The 27,542-nt window shown below is 37.3% G+C and overlaps 1 protein-coding gene across 8 annotated transcripts; it reads left to right on the top strand.

Moving 5' to 3' along the window:
• Nucleotides 1–27,542, top strand: fam49al (family with sequence similarity 49 member A, like). 8 transcript variants are annotated; one of them, XM_060897191.1, is made up of 12 exons: nucleotides 1–357; nucleotides 14,018–14,110; nucleotides 18,160–18,240; nucleotides 20,796–20,917; nucleotides 21,278–21,383; nucleotides 22,187–22,323; nucleotides 22,475–22,552; nucleotides 22,655–22,771; nucleotides 22,905–22,984; nucleotides 24,770–24,896; nucleotides 25,268–25,338; nucleotides 25,521–27,542. In XM_060897191.1, the coding sequence occupies exons 3-12, from the start codon at nucleotides 18,171–18,173 to the stop codon at nucleotides 25,582–25,584; spliced, it is 972 nt and encodes a 323-aa protein (XP_060753174.1). In that variant the 5' UTR covers nucleotides 1–357; nucleotides 14,018–14,110; nucleotides 18,160–18,170; the 3' UTR covers nucleotides 25,585–27,542. The 8 variants fall into 8 exon arrangements, with proteins under 8 accessions (XP_060753174.1, XP_060753171.1, XP_060753175.1 ...); XM_060897188.1 differs by lacking the exon at nucleotides 18,160–18,240 and adding an exon at nucleotides 18,579–18,658 and having other exon boundaries at nucleotides 5–357; XM_060897192.1 differs by lacking the exons at nucleotides 1–357; nucleotides 14,018–14,110 and adding an exon at nucleotides 15,304–15,489.

Genomic DNA, 27,542 nt, shown 5'->3' with positions numbered 1-27,542 from the left:
GAGTCTTGAGTGCAGAGAGAGTCAGAGCGAGAGAGAGCATTCTGTAACTGAGCAGGACAAGCGAATGAGCAAGCCAGAGGCAGGCAGGGACTGACACACACATTTCACACACACGCACACACACAAAGCGTGTGGTGAGGTTGACTCTAGTCGTGCGTTCGGGGAAGTCCACACAGCAGCTCACAGGGGAAGTGAAAGGAGTGCTGTTTCTTCACCCCTCACACTCTTCCTTTGTATTCTCCTAACAGGGGTCTGCTCTGATCCATTAACTTCTCTGTTTTCCCATTTGGTCACCTATTTCTTTTTGTCTGAAGACAGAGCAGGAGCACCGCTGCCTCCCTGTAACCCTTCTTGCCGGTAAGCAGCATCACTAATGCTCTTTCTCCATTTTCAGTTCCTCTGTCTCTTCTGTCTCTTCCTCATTTGTGTCTTGTTCTTTAATTCACTTGGTATGATTTTAGCTGCTGCTAAAAGCTGTAAATGAGAGTAGAAGGTAGCACATGGCAAGGGATGGCAGCTGCTCTGGTTGCCATGCCGGCATCCTCTTCAGCCAGACTTTAGAGAATTATGCTGGTGGAAAGAGAGAGGGAGGGACAGAGGAAGAGACAGATAGCATAACTGAGGGGTGTGCTACTTCTCTAGGCAAGAGATCAGTCAGACAGGACTCGTCCTCTTTCTCAGCAGTGCGTTGTAGTATTGCAAATAGACATTTTAACACATACATGCATGCACACACACAGACACACACATACACACACACATACAAAAGCTCAGCAAAGCCTGCTGTGTACTGATGCTATACATACACACTCTTGCAGTTATCCTTTAATATAATAAGATATACTTTTATTTTCAGCGATATAAAATAAAAAAATAAAGCACATAAAGATGCTAAAAGTGAAGTGAAACCAACAGTTCCCATAACAACAGACGGTCTGTACTGCATGTCAGCTATTTTCTTTTACAAATGGCAACCATTTCTCCCTGCAGTTATTCAGTGAGTACCTCATCCTACCTTTGTTAGAAATGACATTTTACGGCTCACGTGACATTTAGATTGGCATGCAGAGCATGCAGCGCTAATTAGCTTGTGTGTCGGTGTGTGTGTTTTAATCCTATGCATTCTCACACCTACCTAAATCCAGCTTTGCAATAGGGATGGAAACATATAAAAAGCAAAAAAAAAGAGAAAAAAAGGGAAAAAAATGAATGAGATGGTGAATGAAGAATTTAACCACTCCTTTTTTTTCTCACTTCCCTGGTACTGTAGCTGTGGTTTATTCAAACCACAGAAGAGAAAAGGACTAGATGTGCTAATGAAGTGGCACAACAAGAGAATATGATGGGTTTTGGCTGGAAGTCTCAAAGCCAGGCCTTTCATGATGTGCAAATAATGTGTGCTTTTCCCTAAAGCCCCATGAACAGATTCCCAGGTGTGTAATAAATCTAACAGAGAATTTATATTAAATGCATTTTTTTATTAATGTAGATGTGAAGAAATTCACAATTGTAACCTTATCAATTGCATCTTAAATATAGGCTATAAAATCAGCATAGTTAGTAGATATGTAGGCGGTATGTATCGATATCTGTTAGTCAATGATACTAAAAATACATGCATTTATTTTATCTGGATCTCAGGGATCAAATAGATACTAATAGGAAATATGTTAACATAAGAAGCAAACTGTCTCAAGGGAAAATTCCCCCAAATATACAAAATGAAAAGAACAGATATTTACTCGTCTGTTGCTAGGACACTCCCTTTGAACATTTTATAAGAGCGTCCGGATTGGCTGTTGCAGATGATGTAGCTTTCTTACCCCAAATCTCTCCCCTTCGCCCATGGAAACATGTCTGCCTGCACTTCTCCTTCTATTCTGCTCATTTTACCTGCATTCTCTATTCACTTCAAGTTGTTTCATTGTTAATTATCATGTAATTATCACAGTCCAGTTTGAGACACAGGTATTCTTATCACATAACTGTTTTAGTTATTCAAAAAAGAGACACCTTTCATTAAGTATTAACTAAGTCCATTCAATGTAGCAGTTTTTTAATATCCCACATTTTATTTTCTTCTGAACAAACGATTTTGGTGTGATATGAAGTAAAATTCATATTTTAAACATCTTTTCCCCTTTATAATTATTATTACTCTTTGTCAGTCTTATATATGTGATTCATATGAAATTCGGTATATTGTGTAGTGCTGAGGATCAGATACATGTTAGCTAAGAGGTGCAGTGATATAGAGTATGTGACAATAGATATACTGTAAGCAATGTAGCAATATGCACAATTTAAAATATGCAGAAAGTGACACAAAATACATACATGTTAACAGACGTCTGTACTGTGTGTATGTACTTAGAGTCAGGTTAATAAAAGCGAAGAGATGCAAAAATGTACAATAAATCTTGTGAGTGAATGTGGAGAGGACGAAACCACAATAGCCATTGCTCATATGTCATATAATGCTACATTTTAAACAACACACTTAACAACACTTCATATGGAGGGTATGCAAGCTATCATTATCCTGTATTTGTGTCATGGACATATGTGATAGAGAAATCTTTACCTCATATTATAGCATGATGCTGTTGGAGGAAATGGATGCAGAGCCAAATTAGACACTGTCCGATGTCATTTAACATTCATTGATAACTTTGGAAGAAAATGTGGACTGGGGCCTTGTTTAATTGCAAAATTTACTGGAAATTTTAGTTTATTAAAAATGTCCTGGAAGCACAACAGGTAGATTTGGACGGTCCCATCTCAGGGATTCAGTCCTAAATGAAAGTATCTGTGTGTCGTTTCATGTGGTTCATCTGTTTGGTTTATACTGATTTTTTCCAACCTCCCAAATACACACCAGGACATGGACAGGCTACTTTAAATTGCCCATAGATGTATTTTTACATGTACTGTACACATGTGTGTACTCTCACCTTGTGTTCAGGTTTCCCAAGAGGCTCTGGACCAACTACAATCCTCATAAAGATACAGCAGATAGTGAAGATGAAGCAATGCTACTAGTCAGTTCTTTAATTTTACCACCAAGCAGATTTTAATCATTATTCATTCATCTTTTGATATTCAGTAACTATTTTATCTTAGTCAGGATGGCAGTGGATTTCAGGGAATCCAACCTGGATTGGACACCAGTCACTCTGAATAAGGGCATTTGCCAAATGCCGTAAATGTAAATTTAAATATGGCCACACATCACACATACACACATTTACACCTAGGTGCAATGTAGTGTGGTCAATGCATATTGCCACGTCTTTTTTGGAGATGGGAGGAAACAAGAGAACTTGTATTTAACCCATGTAGAAAGAGAGAAGTTCCACACAGAGAGTAACCTGAGCTCAGGATTGGACTGGAGCTGTGAGGCATCATTGCACCCAAAGTGTACCATGATATACATGATATCTTCTCAGTGTTACCGTAGGCAAAAAAAAAAAAAAGAAATTTGATTAACCTACATTTTGTTTAATAATTTCCTTGCAGTCAGCAGAAGCTAGTTAATCAAATGACCATTAAGGCAAAGAAACGTTTACCCAAAGATTGTTTAAGATGTTGAACTCCACAATGGCAGTGATGTTATGGTTACTGTCAGAACTGTACTGTCACAAGTCTGATCTCTCTCCTGTTCATATTAAAGTGTTTATCACCTCCTATGTCATTGAAGAAGTAGATGATCTGGATTACTATGTTTGGCTGAATGGGATTGTTTTAGAGGGCATCAGAGAGAACAGGCCCAGTGGGCTTTGTAGCGCTAGACTAAGATGGATTTTGAGTGTGCTGTTTACTGCACAAAGGACATGTTGTGCCGTGTGTTCTCGGTTTAGAGAAGATGTGCTGAACAGTGGTTCCTGGTCTTCTCAACTGCCCCTCTGCAGAGAGCATGAGCTTGGCAGTTATAGAGGGTGAGAATCTAGAGAGCAAGTTGGGGGTGGATGCAGTGGGGGATGTCAAGGGATCTGTAGTAACCTTGAGATCAGCTTTGACTGTCACTGCTGCAATGTGGACGTGTGTGTGTGTATGTGTGTGTGTGTGTATGTGTGTGTTCAGAATATGCAAAGGAAAGCACATGCAGTATCTCACAAACGTGAGTACACCCCTCACATTTCAGCAACTATTTTCGTATATCTTCTCAAGAGACAATGCTATAAAAATTAAATTTGGATATATTTAGAGTAGTCAATGTGCTGCTTGTATAGTGGTATAGATTTACTGTCCTCTGAAAATGACTTAACATACAGCCATTATTGTAAAAATAGCTGGCAACAAAAGTGAGTACACCCTAAGTGATAACAGCTGTACATTGTATAACCATGCAAAGCCACATGTCCTATTCATCATGTTCATGTCTTTGTCTGTCTGACAGGACCATACAATTTGTGTATCTTGTATTAGAGCAGTTAGCAATTTGAGCAATTTGATGCTTTGAGAGCAATTCTAGGCTATAAGAAGATCGGTAACACCCTGAAACTAAGTTACAGTACAGTGGCCAGGGTCATACAAAGGTTTTCCAAGATGGGTTTCACTCAGAACAAGCCTTGCAAGGGTTGATCGAAGCAGTTGAGTCCTTGTGCTGTGCGTCAGGTCCAAAGGTTAAATAGAAAAATCCAAAAAATAGATTCTAGTGCACATTCTAGTGCTTCCAGCATTGTTTTAGAAATTGTAGAAAGTAAGGTCAGCTTGTCAGTGCTCAGACCATATGTCGCACACTGCAACAAGTCGGTTTGCATTGCCATTGTCCAAGAAAAGCTGAAGCTGGCTCACAAGAAAGCTTCACAAGATCACAAGATCATGAATTTCTAGAACAATGTCCTGTGGTCTGATAAGACTAAGATAAACTTGTTTGGCTCAGATGGGGTCCAGCACGTGTGGTAACACCCTGGTGAGGAGTACCAAGAAAATTGTGTCTGGCCTACAGTCAAGCAGGGTGGTGGTAGCATCATGGTCTGGGGCAGCATGAGTGCTGCTGGGACTGGTGAGCTGTGCTTTATTGAGGGAAACATGGATTCCAATATGTACAGTAACATTCTTAAGCAGATCACTATGCCCTGATCACTGATCACTATGGGCTGAACTGCAGCTTTCCAACTTGATAATGACCCCAAACACACCACCAAGATGACGAATGCCATGCTGAGGAAGATGAAGGTGAAGCTGATGGAGTGGCCAAGTATGTCTCCAGACTTGAACCCTATTGGTCAACTTTTGGGGCATCCTCAAACAGAAGGTGGAGAAGCTTCATGTGTCTAACATCTAGCAGCTCTGTGATGTCATTATGGAGGAGTGGAAGAGGATCCCAGCAACATCCTATGCACCTCTGGTGAATTCCATGCTCAGGAGGATTAAGGCAATGGTTGACAACTGTGCTGCTCACACTAAATATTGACACTTTGGACACAGTTTTGACATGTTTACTTAGTGTGTGCTCACTTTTGTTGCCAGTTATTTAGACAATAATGGCTGGATGTTGAGTTATATTTAGAGGACAGTAAATCTATACTGCAATACAAGCAGCACATTGGCTACCATAAGTATATCCAATTTTCATTGCTATAGTTTTGTCCCTTGAGAAAATATAATAAAATTTGCTGAAATGTGAGGGGTGTACTCACTTTTGTGAGATACTGTACATTCCAGGTTATCAGAAGCACTAATATATGTTCATCACTATACAGCTCAAATTGGGTCAAGATCCTGTAATGAGTCCAAGCACATTACACACACCATACTATACAAGAATGATAGATTTATAAAAGATTCAAACTAAAACATATTATAATACACAAGTAGTATAATGGACATATGAAAAATTAAGCATAAAACCCCATAATAGAAACCCAAACTCCTGTTTAGCACACTCTAGTAATACAATTCTGACTACCCAGTTCACATACAGTACTGTAGGTGAATACTGTCAAATACACACTGCTGAGGGAAGTCATGTCAGCAGTATAAATTTTCTGTATTCACAGCTGGATGCTTAAAATAACAAAAAGAGCTGCCCAGAGTAACGGCATATCAGTAGAAATTTTGGTGTGAATCATCTGTTGTATTCATTCTAACCTTTTTTGATCACATTACATGTAAAGCTATAACAAACAAACAAGCATCATCTTGAATTTGCTAAATGGCAGTAAGTTGAATTAAATGGCTAAAAACATAACTGAACCATTATATGGCATTTCACACCACACTAAACTTAATTACTTTAACAGAAATGGCCAATTAATGTTCAGGCTTAAGGGATATAAAAGTGCATAAGTAAAGCTTTTACAGTTTCAGTCGATCATTAGACTGATACATGGCATTAAGCCTCTTGAAACTCTTGTGGAAGTAGTGCAAATGTCACTTATGTTAATATGGAAATCATTTTTTTATTACCATAGAATGATCAACTCTGAATGATCAAAACATTTTTTTTTAGTTTTTCGCTCCTGACATTGAGCTGTCAATCTTTGGCAAGGAGCTTTGTTTCAGAACGCAACACACTTGGACAAAGCACAAAGAGCAGGTCTGAGAAGAGAGACACTTTTACAGGAAGAGCTAAAAATGGCTATGTCTGATAGCAAGAGAGCAAAAGTGCACTGTGCGATTGCACCATGCTGAAGGCACACATTTACCAACAGCTCGTGATGATACAGGAGACCGGACTTGTTTCAAACTTAAACTTCTTTAACTCCATTTCCAAAATTATACATTTATCAGCATATAGAAAATAAAGAATAATTACATTAATCTAAGTCAGAAAAAAGTGAGGATTGGAATTTTAGGACGTTAATAGTTGTTTCATGCATCATCAACTGTATAAAATGATTCATGTATTCATGTGATGTGGTCCATACTGAACAACAAGAGATGTACATATATAACCTTGTAATATTATTATAAGGATAATACAATTAGCAATTAAGGAAGGGAGAAAACCATATATTATACCGATGAAGACACTTTTATGCAGCTCTATAGAAAAAAGCACATTCAATCATTTGAGTGAGCTGTAATTAAAAAAAAGAATAAAAACCTTTGGACCCATCAGACCAATTTGATCATATTTACATGATCATTTAAATATAAATTTAAATATAATATTGTATTCTTACTGAGGGTAAGATAATTAGCAAAAAACGGGCAGGAGACATAAACACTTTCATACAAAAGTCATACATGTGAGAAGAAAAAATGAAGCCACTTCAGACATTCAGGTTTCCAGACTAACAGCAACAGCACAAACTAATTTACATGCTATTTTAAACACTCTGGTGTGCTCATATTAACATATTTATTATCTCTGTCATTGCTCAAGGGTTAGATGAAACTAATCTGAAGTGCTTTCTCTGTATGAAAATGTTTGGGTTGGAGGGAATTTTAGATCACAAGTCCCAGCAGGACTGCCTTAGCACAGAGCTTCTCATCTCCTCTCATCTCTCATCATCCATCTCTCTCTGTGGCCACGGGCAGCCAAGCGGTAGGCACTGGGGGCAGCCTGACAGCCTTGGCACCTCAGTATCGGATAAGCGTGCAGTGGATTAAACAACAAGCTACTGGCACAGATCCAAACAAGTCTCAAAGAGATCAACAGACTCAAAGATGCACTTTGAGATTAACCAGCATGCTTTTATATGGGTCATGGCAATATGTCAATAACAGATGTTGAAGATATCAACTTTCTTTCTCTTATCCGCTTACATACAAAAACTTTCATATATTACCCATTCTCTTTATTTTCAGACTCAGCGTAAACCAGTTTCTTATTGAAAGGCGCAAGGAGAGAAGCTTTTGTCAATGAGACAAGACATGTTGCTATATATAGACTGTTGATTTAACTGGTGACCTTGAGCAACTGCGCTTTGTCAAAAGGAAAGGGAGAGAATAAAAATTGATTTGGATTGGACAGAAGAGAGATATTCGGTGGACCAGGAGTTTGTAACGTTGTTAGTATTTGTTAGTAATTGTTAGATGACAAATAACACGCTCATGATATTTTGCAGCAAAATTCAGAACTGTGAATTTTACAATTTAGGCATATCATGGTCCTTCATATTTTGATGTATCTCAAACTCATTGATGTTGTTCAAGATCAAATTAAAACATTATGAAGCATGATTTAATAAGAAAATAACGAAAAAGCCAGGGTTCTGTGATACGCTATTACTGCTATGTTATTTCCCCTATTATCCAATTTCCCATAGTGATGTTTTTCCTCTTATACCATGCAATATGACAATTTATTACAGAATTACTTTTAGCCTATAATAGTCACATTTAATGTTGTGGAACATGCACAAGAAAATGTTGTTCCTGTTATACCTCATTAAGGAAATTATAAAGTCATAAACCAACCTCACCAACCTGTCTTATTCCTTCTTGAATAAGACAAAAAGCACAGCCATGTCATGTTATTAAGAAGCTTACTGGACATTACAAAGCATAGATATCGAAAACTCCTCCATTAAGGTTAAATAAAAAAAAAAAAAAAGTATTATTTATTTCTTGGTTATATAAAACAATGAAACGGTTTTTAATCCAGTTTGATCAGCTCATCAAAGTAGCTCTATAGTAACAGGAGTCATCTGAGTGAGCTGTTCTGTCCTACAGAAAGAATTAAATTAATATAAATATAATATAGCATTAATGTAAACCTGTGATTTGACTTGCAGCCAGAACCATGATCAGATCTGCTGTGATACAGTATACAATTAATCAGTATCTTCTGCCCAATCAAATCAATTTGTTCATAAGGTGTGTTTATTTATTTTTTTATTTTTTTATTTTTTATTTTTTGCATAATGAGACATAATGTTTTCACCAAAAATGGATCCTCACCAAAATAAAAAAATTCCCCAGAAATAATTTGATCTTTAAAAATGCAAAACTGTAGCAGAAGCTTTAAGACTTCATCACACTCTTTTAACAGCTAACATGTAACGTGTGAATACCAGGCATACAAGCTAAACTCTTCCAGTAATCCACTGAGACAAAACAGAGGGTTTCATTCTGCTTTGTTAATTATGCATGTTATATCATAAGAAAAAGATGCATGGCACTAATACATTCAGATACTCCAAAAACAATGAAACCCAATGAACGAATAAACGAAATGAGTTAAAACATCAAATGAAAAAAAAAACAAACAAAAACCATTTCAAGCTTAACCCTTAATGTTGATCAGCAATTGTCTTTTTTTCACACAGCTCCATTCTTTGATCACAGACACTTAGGCTGGAGAGAGCATGGGGGAGGGGTGCAAAGTACAAACTCCCCCTACCTTCCTGTCCCCCTCACACGATTCTTCCTAGTGCTAGAATTCACTGAGGATGATGCCGGGGCGTCTCAGGCCCATAGCATCACATTACCAGTCAGTCTAGTCCCGACATTGCCATTTCCCATCATATGCAGAGCTGAGCTCTTTGTCTGCACTAAACTCCCTCCCACTGCCCACTGCGCTAAGCTAATGTTCCATCCACAGCACATCGACCAATGCGAATGTCCAAGGGATATGTGTTCTCCTTACACCCAAAAGATTATAGCAAAAGAAGAAAAAACATCAGCAGCAGCACCTTTCTCACTCACAGAAACAGAAACACACCTCTCTGACTGCCAAGGATTAATGTGAGAACATATGTGAAAGAAGAAAATAAACAACCAGGCATAATTCACTCCTAATTTCAACATTCTGTGTTTCATTATTTTCCAGAAAAATAAATGTACAAATACCAAGACAGGTAAAAAATATATATAAATTGCATCTTTTAGTGTGTGAAGTGTGTGAGTCTTTGATATGGCAAGTGGATGGAGGTGTACAGTGCCATGAAAAATGTGCCCCTTCTTGAGTTCTAATATTTTTGCATAGGTGACAAGTAAATGTTTCAGATTTCAGAAAAAAGAATACAATAAAAAGACATCCTGACTAAAGTAAAAATATAATTTTGAAATAATTATTTTAATAATTCAAGGAAAAAAATAATTCAACACTAACTGGCCCTGTGTAAAAATGTAATTGCCCCCCAAGTTAGACAAGCAACCAATTACCTTAATGTGACTAATAAGACTAATAAGACTAATAATCAGTTAGATTTTACACACACACACATACTGTACACAGACACACACCTATTAAATCTAAAGGTCACTTAAATAGTACCCTTTCAGCAATATGAACTTTTAATGGTTTCAGTTTCCAACTATGCTGGAAAAAATTAAAATACATTTTTAAGGCTCTTCAACAGCAATGAGGGTCATAAACACCAAATGGAGAAAACATGGAACAGCACAAAATGTTTTTAGAAAGTGCACACTGACAATTCATTTAGGAAGTAACAAAAGAACCCAGAGGAACATATAAGGACCTGCATGTCTCACTTGCCTTAGTATTCATGAGTCTGGCAAAAATAATGTGGAGAGCTGGGAGAGCTGCAGGGTAAAAAATACTGCTAACCAAGAAGAAAATAAGGTTTGTCTCACACTTGCCTTGATGACCACTAAGCCTTTTAGATAATGTTCCATGGGATTTCTGTAAAACTTTGGTCTATATCAGGAATTAGATACGGTGGTGATAATGTAGTGGTCTGAGGATGTTTTGCTGCTTCAGGGCCGAGCCAAATTGACATAATCATTGGAACCATGAACTCTGTTCTACAAGAAAATGCAGAAGGACAATGATAACCTGAAGGTTATCAGTCTGAGATCTGAAGCTTAAACACAATTGGGTTATACATCAAGACAACAATCTAAAACAAAAGAGTAACTTTACCTCTGAGAGACTCATAAGAAACAAAATTAAGGATTTGTAGTTGCCTTGTCAAGTCCTGATTTGAACCCCATTAAGATGCTGTGGCAGATCCTTAAGCAGGCATTTCATCCTTTAAAAAAGTGCCACCAATGTGGCTAAATTGAAGCAATCTGCAATAATAAGGGGCCAAAATTCTCTTTCTGTTGTGAAAGACAGATGAAGCATTTGGTTGCTAAAATGATTATTTAATAAATGTGCTTTGTGATTCCCATATTCTTATTGTCTTATTTTACTTTTTGTATGAAAATCTGAAACCATTCTATGACAAGTTTGCAAAAACAAAGGAATTCAGAAGGGGGAAATATATTTTCAGAGCACTGTAGATACCATAGTGCTATTTAAAAAAATGCAAGATTTACAAAATATGGAATATAAATAATAAGAATGACAGTTGTTTTGAAATTAGCTACTTCCTCAGTAATATTACTGAGCAAGTTAAGAATGAAAGTCGGTTATAGATTGCTCAGCAGAAATGCATGCTTTAGAGCAACAGAAAGAGACAAACATCATACAGTATACACTTTTTCTTTCTCGTTTGTGCATTTAAATGAGCATGTGTTCAGTGTGGCTGTGAGAAGATTCCAAAAAAGAAATCAAAATGTACTGATGCTAATTTTCTTATTTACTGCTGAAGAAAATATTGAAAGTTTACTTTTATCACTGTCAAGTGCTAGCTAGCTAAATCAGAAGCCTTACACTTTAGTGCTTATTGTCCATGTTTGCAACAGAGGTCCCATGATTGAGCTCCAAGTGGGAAATGTACCTCAAGTGTTCACCATTTTACATTGATAGAGCACTTGTACACAATTGTACACTTGTACACTCTGTAGATAAAGTCTCTCTAGGTGGCGCTAAAAATTCTAAAATCAAAGACAAAGAGACTGTATTGCTCTGCACAAAGACACAAGAAATCTAATTAAAGCTGAGGACTGAACATTTCACAGAAGGTTGGTCATTACAGTGCTTGTGTCTCAGGTCTAACCTTAATGCTCTGACCAGAATTTATTGGAATATTGAGGTGATTATTGTCAATATCAGAGGTGAAATGACTGACCTTGCTATATCATCCATCCCACATCATAAAAAATCCTAGCTGGTCTATATTTAATCATTTGTGGCTCTGACCCATTAAGCAGTTCACTGTCAAGCCCCATAACATTTGATCTGTGTACAACTCAAGCACTCAAAGGCATCTTTTGACCTCTGATGACCCTGTATAGCCCTTGAAATGTATTAAGAACACAGTCCAGTCAATACACTTACTGTAAATCCATCAGGGAATAAAGGAACTAAACTCTTTACAGTCTGGCATTTCAAACACCTTAGAAAAAAAAACTTAGACATGATGTGTTAGACATAAACAAAAGAGACATTTTTTACATCCAGTAAATATACAGCGCGTCCCCCTATCACCCCAAAACACACTGCTCTATTTCTGTCACTCATGGTATAGTGATAATGGTTCATGTTAATGATAATGCTGAATCGGGACTGTAGATCATGTGAAGCACTTGTGTCGTCCAGTGATCAGCAGGACTGCAGGTCGCCCATAAGCCATCGTAACAAGCAGAGCTCTTTGTTTGCTGCAATGAATATTCTTTCTGGATTTATGGAGTGGACACTGCTGCATTATGCATCAAGCTTTTTGGCTGCTTCTAGTGATACTAGACTGCTAGTAGGCTGCTTCTAGACTTTGTGTTTGTGTGTCTTTGTGTGTGTGTGTGTGTGTGTGTGTGTGTGTGTGTGTGTTGTGTGTTTTATTTAGCTAAATTTTACAGATAACAGTTCAATTCTGTCACAAACCCAAGAGCCCTAATAGTATGTTAACAGTTGGTTTATACAGAGGTTAGCGTCTAGTTTATGCTAGGGATGTAAATGGGTATGAATACATTATTCACAATGAACAAATAAGGTGTGCTATTTAGCGTTGCTATGGCTTTTGCCGTTTTTTGCTTGCCAGAAAAGATCGCACTATTCAGTTTAGACTAGACTTAAAAATAGAGACCAGGGATGTAGCAAAGAAGATTTCTTAGAAATTTTAAGGGTTTATAATCTTTACAAGGCAGCTAACTTAATGATATCTGAGAGGATTTTCAAGTACTATTCATATCCACTTTTGTTAGAAACACAGCAGATAAATTTGCATAATATCTGATAAGCTTTGAACGTTTAAGGGCAATCATAAAAAAAACTTCTGATATCTGTCTGTCCAATCAGACATGTTGGAAGGGTCTTTGAGTTGATACTGTATAGTAAAACAAACAAAGCGTTGTTTCATGTCCTTCGAGAATTTATTAGCCCAGTAAATTTCTGGGAATTTTGTTGTGTTGTTTTAGGTTGGATTTCCCACTGGAACTATACACTACAGTGATTGAAGACTGCTGAAAGGTTTCCTAAACATCATGCAACCGTGACATGCAATAATCAATAATAACACTTATATGCATGTATATACAGTTGGATGGAGCTGCAGAATTTAGAGAAGATGCTTTTAGTGAGATGTGTTCACAAAACTGCCAGTAAACTATACACTAGAAAATCTAAGACATTTCTTGCCAACTTTATGTCTCCATTATCAACAAACTGCTCTGGGCTATAATCCAGTAGCATTTTGTTAATTGAGAAGCTACGACTTAAAAGCTCATTTTTCTTTCAACACAACAAATACACCATCTGTCTATAGTAACTGAAAGCTTCTACTTGTCAATACTGAATATTCATTTGAGTTTATACATTGGTCAAAAGCCACCATTATAAGAAATGTCACTTCTATAAGAATCGCATAATCACACGTATGCAACAAAACAAAAAGTCTTAAAAAAAATGATGTCTTAACAGAAATATTCACAGTGACAACAACAGACAAATATGTGGGTTAGAATGCACTAAAGAGACCAAATGTGTGATAATAAGAACAAATTTTGTGGTTGCAGGGTCCTGTGAAGAATAACACCAACTTGTCTTTTAAATACTGTAATTATATAGATCATAGAGAGACAATTATCTCAGTGGTAGGTCCTCACAAAGATAGTTGCATATGTGTTGCACTTCAGTTAGTCACTGTTATAGCACCCTGTATCTCGGCAGTACACAGCAATGAGAACTAGCACTCTTCTTGCTTGTTTACCCTCTTTTTCCAATCAATTTTCTGAAAAGAACAGCAGCAAGAACAACATCTTCCGTTCTCTTCTTCAGGTGGTGGATGCTGATGCTGTGATACTGGCAGAGGAGCAGTCAGGCCCCCAGTGGATGCAGTAAAGTGCTCTTTGAGGAAAATCTCAAGCAAAGGTACGAGTATGAAACTGGCCAGCTGTGGCCTGTGCAACCTTCTGTAACTATGCAGTCATTGGCATTATCTACACTGGTTGTGTAGTTTATTTCAAGTTTGAAATTAAAATTGCTTTTATAAGCATGTATTTGGTTTATTATAATGTTATAATAGGAAATACTAGATTTATTTGGCTGCATTCAAAATATATACATTTTCAAAAATGTCATTCCTTCACAGTGTAGGAACATCTGCAATCATGAACAGAATATTTATAGACCTATAGTGCACTTATACTGTACCATGATATTTAATGATCATGTATTCGGTTTACTGTAATCTTACAGTGAAAAATATTAGATTTGACTATATTCCCATAGTCTGCACTTGCTAAAATATAAGTCACTTGCAATGTAGTGCAGTTTGTGACCATGTACTGAATATTAATAGATATGTAATATGCCGGTGTATAAACCACAGCATGGTTAGAGTAATGTGCACGGGTTTGGGCACATTTTTGGTTAGGTTTGAGTCTTAAACACGCGTGAAGCAAAAGGCATTTTCATTTTTCTTCAACAGACCTGTAACTGCAAGTCTTACTTCCTCTTTACAAGCCACAACCTTTCTCTCTCACCACTCAATATATTTGAATGCAGCTATGCGGTGCCAACCATTTATATTTATTCATTTAGCAAGGGCTGTATATGAGCCATTCTTATAGATGAAGGTTTAGAGCCTTTCCACTTGAACAATCCGTACCCACAGAGCTATCTGCTGGGGGCTGACACTTCATGCCATGCATAGCTTGCATTAATGATTTATCCTTTCATTGTATTATATACAAGCCAAGTATAAAAAAGATAAATCATCTAAAGAAAAAGATGTGAAAAAATGGTGAGATTTAAGTGGGTTTTTTTTTGTTTGTTTGTTTTGAGGAAGCTTAAACAATGCCAGAGTTCTGTCTAACTTTTTTGTCCACAGGAAGCTGCTGCTAAAGCGTTAACATAGCTACTAAACCCCAAGCCTAGTTTAGGGCATCCTCTGTAGCCCACACTCTTTGTTCACACAGGACCAAAAAGTAACATATCTATCTGTCACACACACTCACACCCATACACGCACACACACACAAACACATACACACGCATGCACACGCACGCACACACACACACACACACACACACACACACAATGTTCCTTCAAATAGAAGTCAGAAAAAGAGAAGTGTGAAAAGAACAGCGTCATGCTGAGTGCAGAACTGCTTCGGCACAAGTGCACAGTTCTTGTACAGACACACAGCACACAGCCTGATTCTGCTGATCTGAGGAACACTTCAGTGTCCAGAGGAGGAAAAGGCACAGCAGTGTTACAAGATTGAACTAGAAAAAAACAAAGAAAGGTGGGAGAAGGCAAGCGTATGTTGGCTGGTAGGTGATAACAACAGTAACTGTCATGATGTCCATTTTATGGTTTAGTGCAGCTGCATTAATGCTGTCAGTTATCTGAGAAATTTTCTCGATCACACAGAAGCGTCAGAGTTGACATTAAAAGACTTCTGTGAGGCTCGGTTTGAGTGGTGGATGTTGCACCTTTAAGTGAAGCAATGCTGCAAACAATTTTGCCACATACATGAAAATTAATTATATCACAGAGATTATCCTTATGATTATTATGTAGAGATTATTATGTAATTTCGACCTAAAGAAATATTAATCAAAAAAATAATTAATTGCATCTAAAAAGCAATTAATCAAAAAAGCATCTGTACTATTACCTATATCACTAATTTGAACAATGAATGTAAATACAAATACATTGGGCATTTTTAGTTAAAATTTGAAATGAAATGATCAAACAGTTTGAACAAACATAGATAAACACGGTATCCATTAAATAAGTGAATAGTATATGTAGCACCAGCCAGGTACACGCTACCACATGCGCTCCATTCCTTGTAATAAGCACAGGCGAAAATGAGGAAGATTGTGGCTGATGAAAGTCTCAGCTTGCAAAGAGGGAGGGGGAGAAAGCAGAGCGAGCAATCCAGCCATGGAAACAGAGCTATAAGGCTAGTTGCCAGGAGACGGGCAGTGATAAACCGGCTGGGAAATGCTATCTCTGTACTGTGTGTGTGTGTGTGTGTGTGTGTGTGTGTGTGTGTGTGTGTGTGTGTGTGTGTGTGCGCACGCCTTTAACCACACACTGCATCACCATTTGATGCAGAGCGTAAGGCTATCTGCCATTTCAGATCATATTTGTGAAAGAAGTCTTAACACGTCAGGCGTTTATTTTCAGTCGTTCACTTTTTAAGTGGAGGCAGTACAGCGATGCGATAAATCTCTGTTTGCTAATGATATTTATATACATATGGTTCATCTCAGATACCTGATACCAGTTACCTCAGTTCATCTGTAGAATCTTCTTGAGACGCACAAGTATTCATGTTTAATAGTCATGATGATTACACATAGTGATTAAACATAAAATATTTAGTGGATACTTCATGACTAGTGGGTTAGATTATATTTTTACAGTACGTAGCACATAGGCGTGCAAACCACATGCTATAATGCTCAATTCATAATGCTGATAATTCAGGATTCAGTAACCAAATCTACTACAGTAGAATATGATTTTGATTCAGATATAGGCCTACTGTTGTGAGTAAATGGTGAATGGTGATGATGTAAATAAAGACTATTTTAAGGTATCAGAATTATGAACAAATGCCCTTGTTGGTCTATTGAATTATTTATAAATCATTTTAAAAATACAATTAATATACTGTAGACAAATAATATAATGCATATAATAATGATGATTTGTATTAATGTATTGACATTAACATATATATCTACAAATCGCCTTATTATGACACTCCTAATCGTACATTGACCCACATCATCAGTAACCTGCTCTCCCCTAATTATCATTTTATATGCTGTACATTATTTTGCATAACCTTAAAGTTTATAGGGATCTGGTAATGCTCATATTAAACACGAGAGCCAATGGGAATATCAAATGGAATCACATACAGTTCATTAAAATAATTAGGGTGGTTGTGGAGTGTTATAAATGAATTTGACCAAATATCATTTGTAAAGGATTTTTAATGATTTTAATATAAGCTACGGTTATTAGGCAGTAGCACGAGTCCATGTCATATTGTGCAAAAAATGGGACTGATTTTGTAACTGGTCTACTTTTATGAATATTTGTATGTGGAATTATTGGAACACATGTGATAGACTTACTGTATTTTATAAGGTCATATATTTTCAGTAGTTTTGATCATACTGAGAGCAGAAACTGGGCAATGAAATATGCATATGTTGGGACTCTAAACAGTGCACAGATATATTCAAGCTTGGAATCAATTTTAGATTATAAACTGATTTTAAACTTGTTTTATTGAATCAGATTTTGTGCTCATAACATCTTATAGTGTTTTAACTGTAGGGTGCACGCGTCACTGTTTGCAATTAGCTAGATAGCTGCTACTGTTGCTAGAAAAGAAAAGAACGTTGTAGCAAGGTATCGTGCACCATTTTAGCAGGTTCTAGAAAAATATGACACATGCTGGAAACTATAAGCTGTTTTTTTTTTCTAGAGTGTTAACACGGTTAAAATCTGGACATCCTCATCACTTCACTGAATGATAAATGCAATGCCTTACAATTGCATGAACATACTGCGAATCAAACCTAAGTGGATATTGGATAGGTCTTATTGGATAGGTCTCTGTGATGTCACACTGATTATTTCTATGACCTTTATACTGTACATTGAATACTGTCACATTACCATTTACGAGTGAACCTTGTCAACAGCAATTGACATATGCATATATATAAATAAGTCTAAAGATCCAGATCAAAGAGTTATATTCATGTATTATTAAAAATGATATGCTTTTAAAATTCCCACGTTTCCAAACTTAAACGTATATTTGACCAAACAGAATGTGGTATGGCTTTTACACAAGTTATGAACTTCTGAACTGATTTTGTGATAAAACAGGTGATGTTGCATTGTACTGTATGCATCTGTTGTCTCCCTTGCATAGGTTTGCCAGCCATGGGGAACCTCATTAAGGTCCTTGGCAAGGATTTAGAGAACTGTCCACATTTTTTTCTGGACTTTGAAAGTAAGTGCTTGTTGCTGTGTGGTGTGTTATGTCTCAGTGTGTGTGAGAGATCAGGGTGGATGTGCTGAGGTGGGAGAATGGATGGATTGGAGGAGGTTCTGTGGGTGCCTGCATTGAGAAATAAGAATGAAGCAGGGGAAAAGAGTTTTACTTTTTACACCATGACATCACACCAAACACTCCAGTATTCCCGGTCTATGTCAACACGTTTTAATCCATTCCATCCACACCCTACGCCTGGTACATGCCCCTGATGTCACACATATCTGTATACACACACACCACACAAATCTCCATGACCTTCCATCACCCACACGTCTCCCTTCTTTCTGTTCCAGGGGGCTCATGGGGAATCTCCTGAAAGTGCTGGCTTGCGCCGAACTTGAGCATGGCCCAATAGTTTTCCTTGACTTTGAACGTGAGCTCATCAGCTTCTTATTTTTTGAGTTTTGTTTCTTTATTTTCTTAGCTCTGCTCATCCCCATTTGCGTCCATTGTGGCTTTCATTTCCTCTTTTGCTCTATTTTTATATAAATTGCTCCCATTCAATGTACAGGGACCTTCAACAGTGACCTTGTTTTTTCCCCCATTTCTGGGTCTAGCATGAATCCTTTGCAATATCTTAGTAAAGCCATGTGTATATTAAAATTATATGTAGTTTTTATATATATATATATACTTTACCTACTTTCTTCTCAGTTCTCTGACTGTGCATCTACCCATTTTATTTTATTTTTTTTGCTTGTGTGTTTGTGTGCGGTTGGCAAGGTGGTGTGACTGAATGAGCGAGAGAAGAAAGCATGTTAATATGTATGAACTGAGGAAGTGGGAATTTCCATTTCTCTCTTCACTTTTCTAACTCTTATCCTTTCCAAATAGCTCCTTCTTTTCTGAAACCTCCAGTCCTTTACCAGCTCCACTTTAACATTTCCTCTCTGGTGTTTCAATAACTCTATGTGCACAATGAGCTCAGACAGGCTGCTATCCAAATAACACTCTGCAACTAGTCAGCTGTAATGAAGTAATGCATAATGACACGGCCTTAATCACTTGAACACAAAGTAAATTACTGTTTAATAGTGCAGGTGAGATAGGGGTTTGTATCATGGTTATTTAGTATCTAAATAACCATAAAGCACTTTTAAAAAAGAACATGGACAGCAGCCTGTTCTGCTCTGTACTTTACAATTTCTGATGCTTCTAGGAGTGTCCTTTTCTGTCACAGTTCTTGATTTCCTTTCTCAAAATTGCTGTGATTCGGCCACTGAAGGAACAATTCACTGCTGTCATATGACAGCTTCCGATCCGTAGTTTTGACAGCATTCATTAGCTGACAACTGACAAATTCCAATGTGAAACCATGTACAGGTAATATAATCAAATCTTCAAATAATACCAGGGCCATCCCATCCCAATCCTAATTATGTTACAAATGTGAGACAATTTGTTTCCCCCAGAACACAACGCCTCACATTTTCAGATTAAACTCACTAACAGTCCAGAGTCCTAACCAGTGATCACGTCTTTCAGAATGGGGATCCTCAACAAACATCAGTTAAGATAAAAAGAAAAAAAATGGCCTATTTATGTGGCCAAAAATAAAGAAACTAATAGTTTAATTCAGGAATTTTAGTTCTCTTCTAGTAAATATGGCACAATCATATAAGCAAATGAATAAGCAAGTAAAATAGATTCAGCGTATTTTTTCATTTTGATAACTACTTTTTATCTAATTTTAGATGACAAGGACATAGGTCTCTGTATGGAGAGAGATAGTATTAGAAATGCATGTTATGTAGAACTTGTAGAACTAGGTTAATATACTTGGCTCTTAGTTCTGTACAACACAGCACAATGGTCCTGAAGGAACGTTGTTTTATTTCACTGTGTACTACGCTAGCTATGTGCGGTTGAAATGACAATAAAAGCCTCTTGACTTGAGAAATCTTGAGTGATCTTGCACATGTTAAGCCATTTGTGGGCTGTTTTGAAGCAGCTGACTATTTACTAGGCTAAAATACATATAAAACATAACCAACATTTGATTCCACTTCTAGTTACAAAGGATTGGAAGTCACACCAAGCTCAGAATCTCAAGCATATCTACACATTCAATTTGCTGAATGTTATTTCAACCACATCAAATCCCACAAGATACTCTAATAAACTCTAAATCCTCCTAATGTATTTAAACACCAGAGTTATTACCAAACTAATCCATGCGGTTTTAAAAAAAAAACTCTATCTCAATGTCTTTGGACAGAGCAGTCTGTCTGAGGCGATAAAGTAATAATACCACCGTAGTATGAAGTATCTTCCATCATGGCCAGGAACTGGGTGTGGTACTTGGTTTACTGCCAGTTCTGTTAATCAATAGTAATGTGAATACCAGGCCAATTAAACTCTAAATTATTGGCGTCCAAGGAGAAAGGAACATATACAAGGCTGTGTCTGACAGAGGTGATAAATAATCCAAAAGAACATTGGATGTGTTTGACTTTAATCTACATTGGCATCCATAAATTGACACCATTGGGACCATGTTTGATGTGCAGATGCCCAGCCCACAGAGGCAGAGACGGCCGTTTGGAATCAAGTCAGTGCCGTCCTGGAGGAGGCTCATGGTATCCTAGCAGAGTTACAGTCCTACAGCGGAGCGGGGCAAGAGATAAGAGAGGTATGAGCATGTCCCCAAGAGTAAACCTTTCTCAGTCTTTCAGCCAACTGGAAAGCTAATAATTACTTCTGCTTTATGAATAAATATTTTTCTAACAGGTTGGCTTTGTAGGTTTGGTTGCATAGGTTTGCATAGTACCAATGGGTACATGGGGTTTATTCAGCTGTGAAAACTCACAGCTCCTGTAGATCAAAGCTTGCAGCCAGTGTAAGCAAATTTACAGAAAGAAGAAAGGATCAGTGTTGATGTCTTTCATTCTGTCTTTCAACTCTGTTTATCTACAGTGGTTTGTCAATTCTAACACGTCTATTACAGACATTTGTTCTTAATTTTTTTTGTGTTTGTTTTTTTTTTCCCCAGGCTATTCAGAACCCCAATGACCTCCAGCTTCAGGAGAAAGCCTGGAATGCTGTGTGCCCCCTGGTGGCCAAGCTAAAGCGTTTCTATGAATTTTCACTCAGGTTAGGTGAGTGGATGTCCAGATTTTTTTGCCATTTTTTAGATGTGAAAGGACAAGTAGGATAACATGATGTGGCCACCACTCAAGCCAAGACAGCATTGTGTGAAGACTCTAGCAGCATGTGCCTTCCCTCTGGTGCAGATGAAAGATTTTTCACAGAAGCGTCGCCATGGCTACCGCATCCGGGAGAGTGTAAAGGATGCAGAGCTTCCATGACCTGTGTATGGGAGGATGAGAATTTAGCAGATTCAGAAGCTAATATCTCATCACTTCTTCTTTCGCTATGCTGACGAGCCAGTAATGCAGCACTAAATCTGTGTCAAGGGAATGCACCGGACTCAGGAGAAACTTAACACACACCAAATCAATGAAATGAAGACTCCAGGAATAAAAAACAAGCATGCTTTTCAACATATCCATGTCTTCATAATGTCCATCTCTTGTATCCAGATAACGGATCAGTAGGTTTTAAGTTTCACATCAGATCTCCAGATAAACATATTGGCTTGTTATTTATAGAAGTGCTGCTGCATATTTCATGAGAAGAAGGGATGGCTTCTCTTGAGACATGCTAAAGCATGCTAAAGACATTAATGGACAGACCATGTGTCAATATGGCAGAAAGTTAAAGATTTTAGGTTAGGTTAAGATCTAAAGATTCTGCTAAAGTCAAACTGACTAACAATCTGAATCCTAAGAATCTTAGATCACTCTCATACACATGTGTTAAAATGCATAGCAACAGAACTCTCGCTCTCTCGCTCTCTTTCTGGGCAATATTGTCTTATTGTGTGTTGTCATTGTTCCAGAAAATGCCTTGCGCAGCCTGTTAGAAGCACTGACGAGCCCACCATATGCTCCAATGCAGCACCTGGAGAGAGAACAGGCTCTGGCTAAGCAGTTTGCAGAGATCCTGCACTTCACTCTTAGCTTTGATGAGCTAAAGGTGAGATTGATTCACAGCACCCTGTTCACTCTGTGTGCATTGTCGATGATGTGAAAGTTGATGTGTTGTGGAACAAATAACCAATTCTATGTCATAACAACAGGTTGTGTGATTAACACAATGTTCTGAACAAGTTGTCCTGTATTCTTAGATGACAAATCCAGCCATTCAGAATGACTTCAGTTACTACAGGAGGACCATAAGTAGGAATCGACTGAACAATCAGCAGGTGCTGTGCCAAATAAACATTCAGCCTGAAGTTTGGACATGTTATTATGCACATACACACACATTCACTGTCTGAGCAAATTAATATTTTTATCTTCTGCAGTTAGAGGCAGAGAATGAAGTCAATAATGAAATGGCCAATCGGATGTCTCTGTTTTATGCGGAAGCGACACCCATGCTGAAAACCTTGAGCAATGCCACAACTAAGTTTGTGTCAGAGGCAAGTATAAAGCTGCTCTAGATTAATAACTTGAACAGTATATACAGAAAAATCTTTAAGATTGGTGTATTTAAAGAAAGACCCCCTGGAGACTTTCACTGGTATTACATTAACCATGAAATGTATATTTTAGAACAAGACTTTGCCTATTGAAGACACCACAGATTGCCTGAGCACTATGGCCTGCGTGTGCCGGGTCATGTTGGAAACTCCGTAAGTTATTCTTCAGAAATATTCCTCAGTTCATGTATTGTTTTGGTTAGAAAAGGAAAGATAAAGAACTTCAACCACATTAGCAAGACTATCAGAAAAAATGTAAATATTAATAAATGAGCTTGGCATGACCAGGATGATGACATAATTCAACAATTATTGGAAATAATTAACAGAATTATATTGGAACAGCATCATTTTTTTTAGCACCAAAAACTTTTATTACTGTTTGATTTATGTAGTATACTGTAACTAACAAATGTTAGACATGATTATATGGTGCAATTATTTTATTGTGAGAATGTTTAATTAAACAAAACTATCAGATGTTTGTAGAATGAATGAGAATTCACACTCTCATATCAATAAAAAGATAAATCTAACCATATTTGGCTGCAATTAGAATTACCTCTAGTATAAGTCTCTATCAGATTTGAATGCTGAAATGTTTCAAGCTCTGTCAGACTGGATGAAGATTGTACATAAACTGCAACGTTTAAGTTTTGCCACATTCTCAGTCCGATTGAGGATTGAGCTTTCGAGTGGGCCTTTTATTTAAAAAAAATCATGTTCTAATTTATTTTTTTTTTTTCGGATTGCAAGAACCCATCTTTTTCTCCCACAAACCCTGACCAGTTCCTAGGTCCTGCATTTGAAAAGCATCTCGAAATGCATGCTACCACCACCATGCTTTAATGTGAGAATTATACATAGTGCTTTGTGCCCAGGTCAAAAATGTTGGTTTCATCAAACCAGAGAATATTTTTCCAATTTCTCCAACATGCCTTTTGACCATACTTCAATATTTTTTGCTGTTTTGTCTAAATTCATGTCATAATAATCCCAAATGAAGTCCATTTCAATCCTTGGCTGTAAATTAAGTTAAAGTGGATATACTTTAGGGGCACGGTGGCTTAGTGGTTAGCACGTTCGCCTCACACATCCAGGGTTGGGGGTTCGATTCCCGCCTCTGCCTTGTGTGTGGAGTTTGCATGTTCTCCCTGTGCCTCGGGGGTTTCCTCCGGGTACTCTGGTTTCCTCCCCCAGTCCAAAGACATGCATGGTAGGTTGAATGGCATCTCTGGAAAATTGTCCGTAGTGTGTGATTGCGTGAGTGAATGAGAGTGTGTGTGTGTGCCCTGCGATGGGTTCGCACTCCGTCCAGGGTGTATCCTGCCTTGATGCCCGATGACACCTGAAATAGGCACAGGCTCCCCGTGACCTGAGGTAGTTCGGATAAGTGATAGAAAATGAGTGAGTGAGTGAATGGAAATACTTTTACAAGTCATTGTAAAAGCTATAAAATAGAAAGGAATTTGTGAAAGCTAACTGCTCATCAGAATTCAAACTAATGTTGCTTCGAGAATGGGTTTTAGTGAATTACATTAAAATGTTGGTTTATTCTACAGTAGATAACTAACAAGTACTGTTAACGGTTGCTAGCTGATAGCAATACATTTAGTTAGCCACATCAACAGCAATAAACCTCTTGTATATAGCTTTATAAATATATAATGCTATAATGTTTTTCATCCACAACTTATTTATTATTTCTTGAAAACAGAATTCATTTTAGACAACTCTCCAATTATCATGTACAAAAACCTGTTGTATAGATCCACTTGAACAGAAAATGTATCCTCTTACTGACACATTTATTATGATAAAATTTGTAACATAGCATAGCCACTGACTGTTTAGATAAGATTTTGTGCTGGTCAGAAAAAATGAATTAAAGTATTATGATGAAGCAGCTTTGATTTGATTTTTGTTTTGTGTATCTAGGGAATACCGGTGCCGTTTCACTAACACAGACACTATGTTGTTCTGCATGCGTGTTATGGTGGGCGTCATTATCCTCTACGATCACGTTCACCCCGTGGGTGCCTTCGCTAAAACCTCCAAGATTGACGTAAGACTTTTTTTTTCAGTTTTGTGAAAACCAACAAAAATTTTTGATGTGGAACCAAAGATCAGTGGATTTCCATTTTAGACAAGGTTTTGGGAAAAACACTTTTAGGAAGGCCGGAACCCTTAACTATCAAAATGCTCTATTCCTAACAGCGTATTTTCATAGTCATTGTGGGTTAACAGATTAACTCTGTGTGTGTCAGAATTGGTTATACAGGGCGGATAGGTGTGCTCTTTGTCACAGTAGGAGTCAGGATCAGAAGGAGTTGACCTTTCTCTAATGCAGTGTGTGTGTGTGTGTGTGTGTGTGTGTGTGTGTGTGTGTGTGTGTGTGTGTTCTTGCATGTGTGTGTGTGTGTGTGTGTTGAGCAGATGAAGGGCTGCATTAAGGTGTTGAAAGAGCAGCCTTCAAACAGTGTGGAGGGACTGTTGAATGCACTGAGGTGAGTAGGAGTGTATGGATCATGTGTGTACAATATGTACTTTTTTAGCTGCTAAAAAAAGTACTCAGAATAACAGAAACATTCTTTTTAAATATTATTGTGAGAGTACTTTATGTCCCACAAATGATGCGGCTTCTAAAATGACATTGTACGAGAAAAAACATTTAACTCTCCTTTCTAAGGTATACAACAAGACATCTAAATGATGACAGCACCTCGAAACAAATCCGCGCTCTGCTTCAATGAGGGAGATGCCTAGAGAGAAAGGGATGAAATCGAGTGGGTATGAGAAAGAGAAAGAGAAACAGATGAAGAAGGAAGTTGCTGACAGAGAACAAAGTATGAAGGCTGGAAGTTTTAGGGTGATACCCTCAGAAACCTGTTTGTTTACATGAATGAAATGCAAAATCAATTTCAATTTCAAAAGTTAAATAGGGAAAAATGGAAAAAAGTATATAATATATTGTCAGTTGTTCATCATGTCTTTGATTTTTTGTAAAAACACGAAAAGAGATTATAGAAAAATATATATATATGTAGGTATATTAAAATAAAAAAGCTGAAACAGAACCATGGCTTACCAGATGAAAAGATTTAAGGAAAACAAATGCATATATTAAAGCCCTACGATAAGAAACAAAAACAACAAATAAGGTCCATATAACGATGTACTTCTGCAGATTATTTTTGCACATAGATAATCCCCTTAATAATTTTAAAGATTTTGAAAATTGCTTCACATTGTATAGTGTATAGTGTGTATAGTGCCGCTAACTTCAATTCAACTTCCATCAGATTTTTAAGGCACACTCTTCTTCATCTACTTCCATTGTATTCTGCAGGAGTATTTTAATACTGCGCTCCCTTTCCAAGTTTCAGTTACGAAATTAATTTGTGAATCATGCCATGCTATATCTGCAGAACTCAGTATCTATAAAACAAAAGATTTGCATTGCTGTATATATTTGAAAAGCACAGGTTAAGTATTTTTGTTTGACTTACTCACTAGTGCTGTACAGCAATACTGAAATAAAAGAACGACTGCAGAAGCAGTGTAGAATAAGCTGTTTTGTGCCAATATAGAACGAACAGTGAACATTTCATGAACAAAACAAAGGCCTTAGTAAGATGTACATGCTAGGCACTGAATTAGGAATCGTTCTGCTTCAGCAAACTGTGTGAGAAGGAATTCAAAGAAAGCCATGAAACTCTATTTCAGAAGCCACTCACATTACACTCAGCACTCTAGCTACTTTCTCTGCAACCATCTCATCTGAGGACCTGGAGTTTATCAGGGGTCCATTACATATTGAGCGAACTACAGATCCCTAATAATCAGCCACTTAACAACAAACTCCATGCTGTACAACATTAAAACATACAATCATAGTGTGTTAAACCTATTGATCAGAAATACTGCTAAATCTGATCATGACATTGCCTATTACTCTACTCAAGTTCAAGTCTTGGGCACATTTATTTTGGTTGAAAATTGAAACTTAGTCATTCTGACTTCTACTCACTTACAGACACACACATACACATGCACATAGACACACAATCACAAACACACACACGCACACGCACACACACACACAAAGGGCATCCAGCTGAAAATATGTAGAAGGTTTTGGTGTAAATAAGTGAATAGCAGAGGATTTTCCACCAGCCATCTAAAAGGCCATGGAACTGATGCGCTTAAAGTCAACTAGAGAATGTTTCTTTTAGTAAGATGCAATTTTAAAGAAAGATCATGTCATAAATGAGTGAGTATTTAAAAAAAAACAAATTATTTACTAAAAATTAAGATGCAACAAATACAGTGTTGTATTTCGGTGTCTATAGCCCTTAGTTTAACTTCATTTGATCTGACAGTATATTTTTTATACAGGGGTATGTTCACAAACATATTCTGTATAAATAAATAGACAGCATGCTGTACAACTTCAGATAAAATTGTGTAAATACAGTGTTTTTAATTCATTTTCAAATGTTCAGTGACTGAATTGGGTGTGTGTTGTGTCTAAGAAACCTTGCATTTGGCTTGGACTATTGGACTTGCTGTAGTCATAGGTTCCAGCTCTTCAACTTCATACTGGCGGAGAAAGTAATGGGCAAGTTGGATAGGGGAGGGAGGGGACTGTCCATCTGCTTGTTATTTTGTACATTTTGTGCAACAATAAACTTCTCATTTATTAAGTTCA

The sequence above is a fragment of the Tachysurus vachellii genome, chromosome 21 (assembly GCF_030014155.1).
Source record: "Tachysurus vachellii isolate PV-2020 chromosome 21, HZAU_Pvac_v1, whole genome shotgun sequence".
In the NCBI taxonomy this organism is placed as follows: Eukaryota; Metazoa; Chordata; class Actinopteri; order Siluriformes; family Bagridae; genus Tachysurus; species Tachysurus vachellii.
The sequence above is the reverse complement of the archived record's forward strand: the minus strand, read 5'-3'. Positions and strand labels throughout refer to the sequence as shown.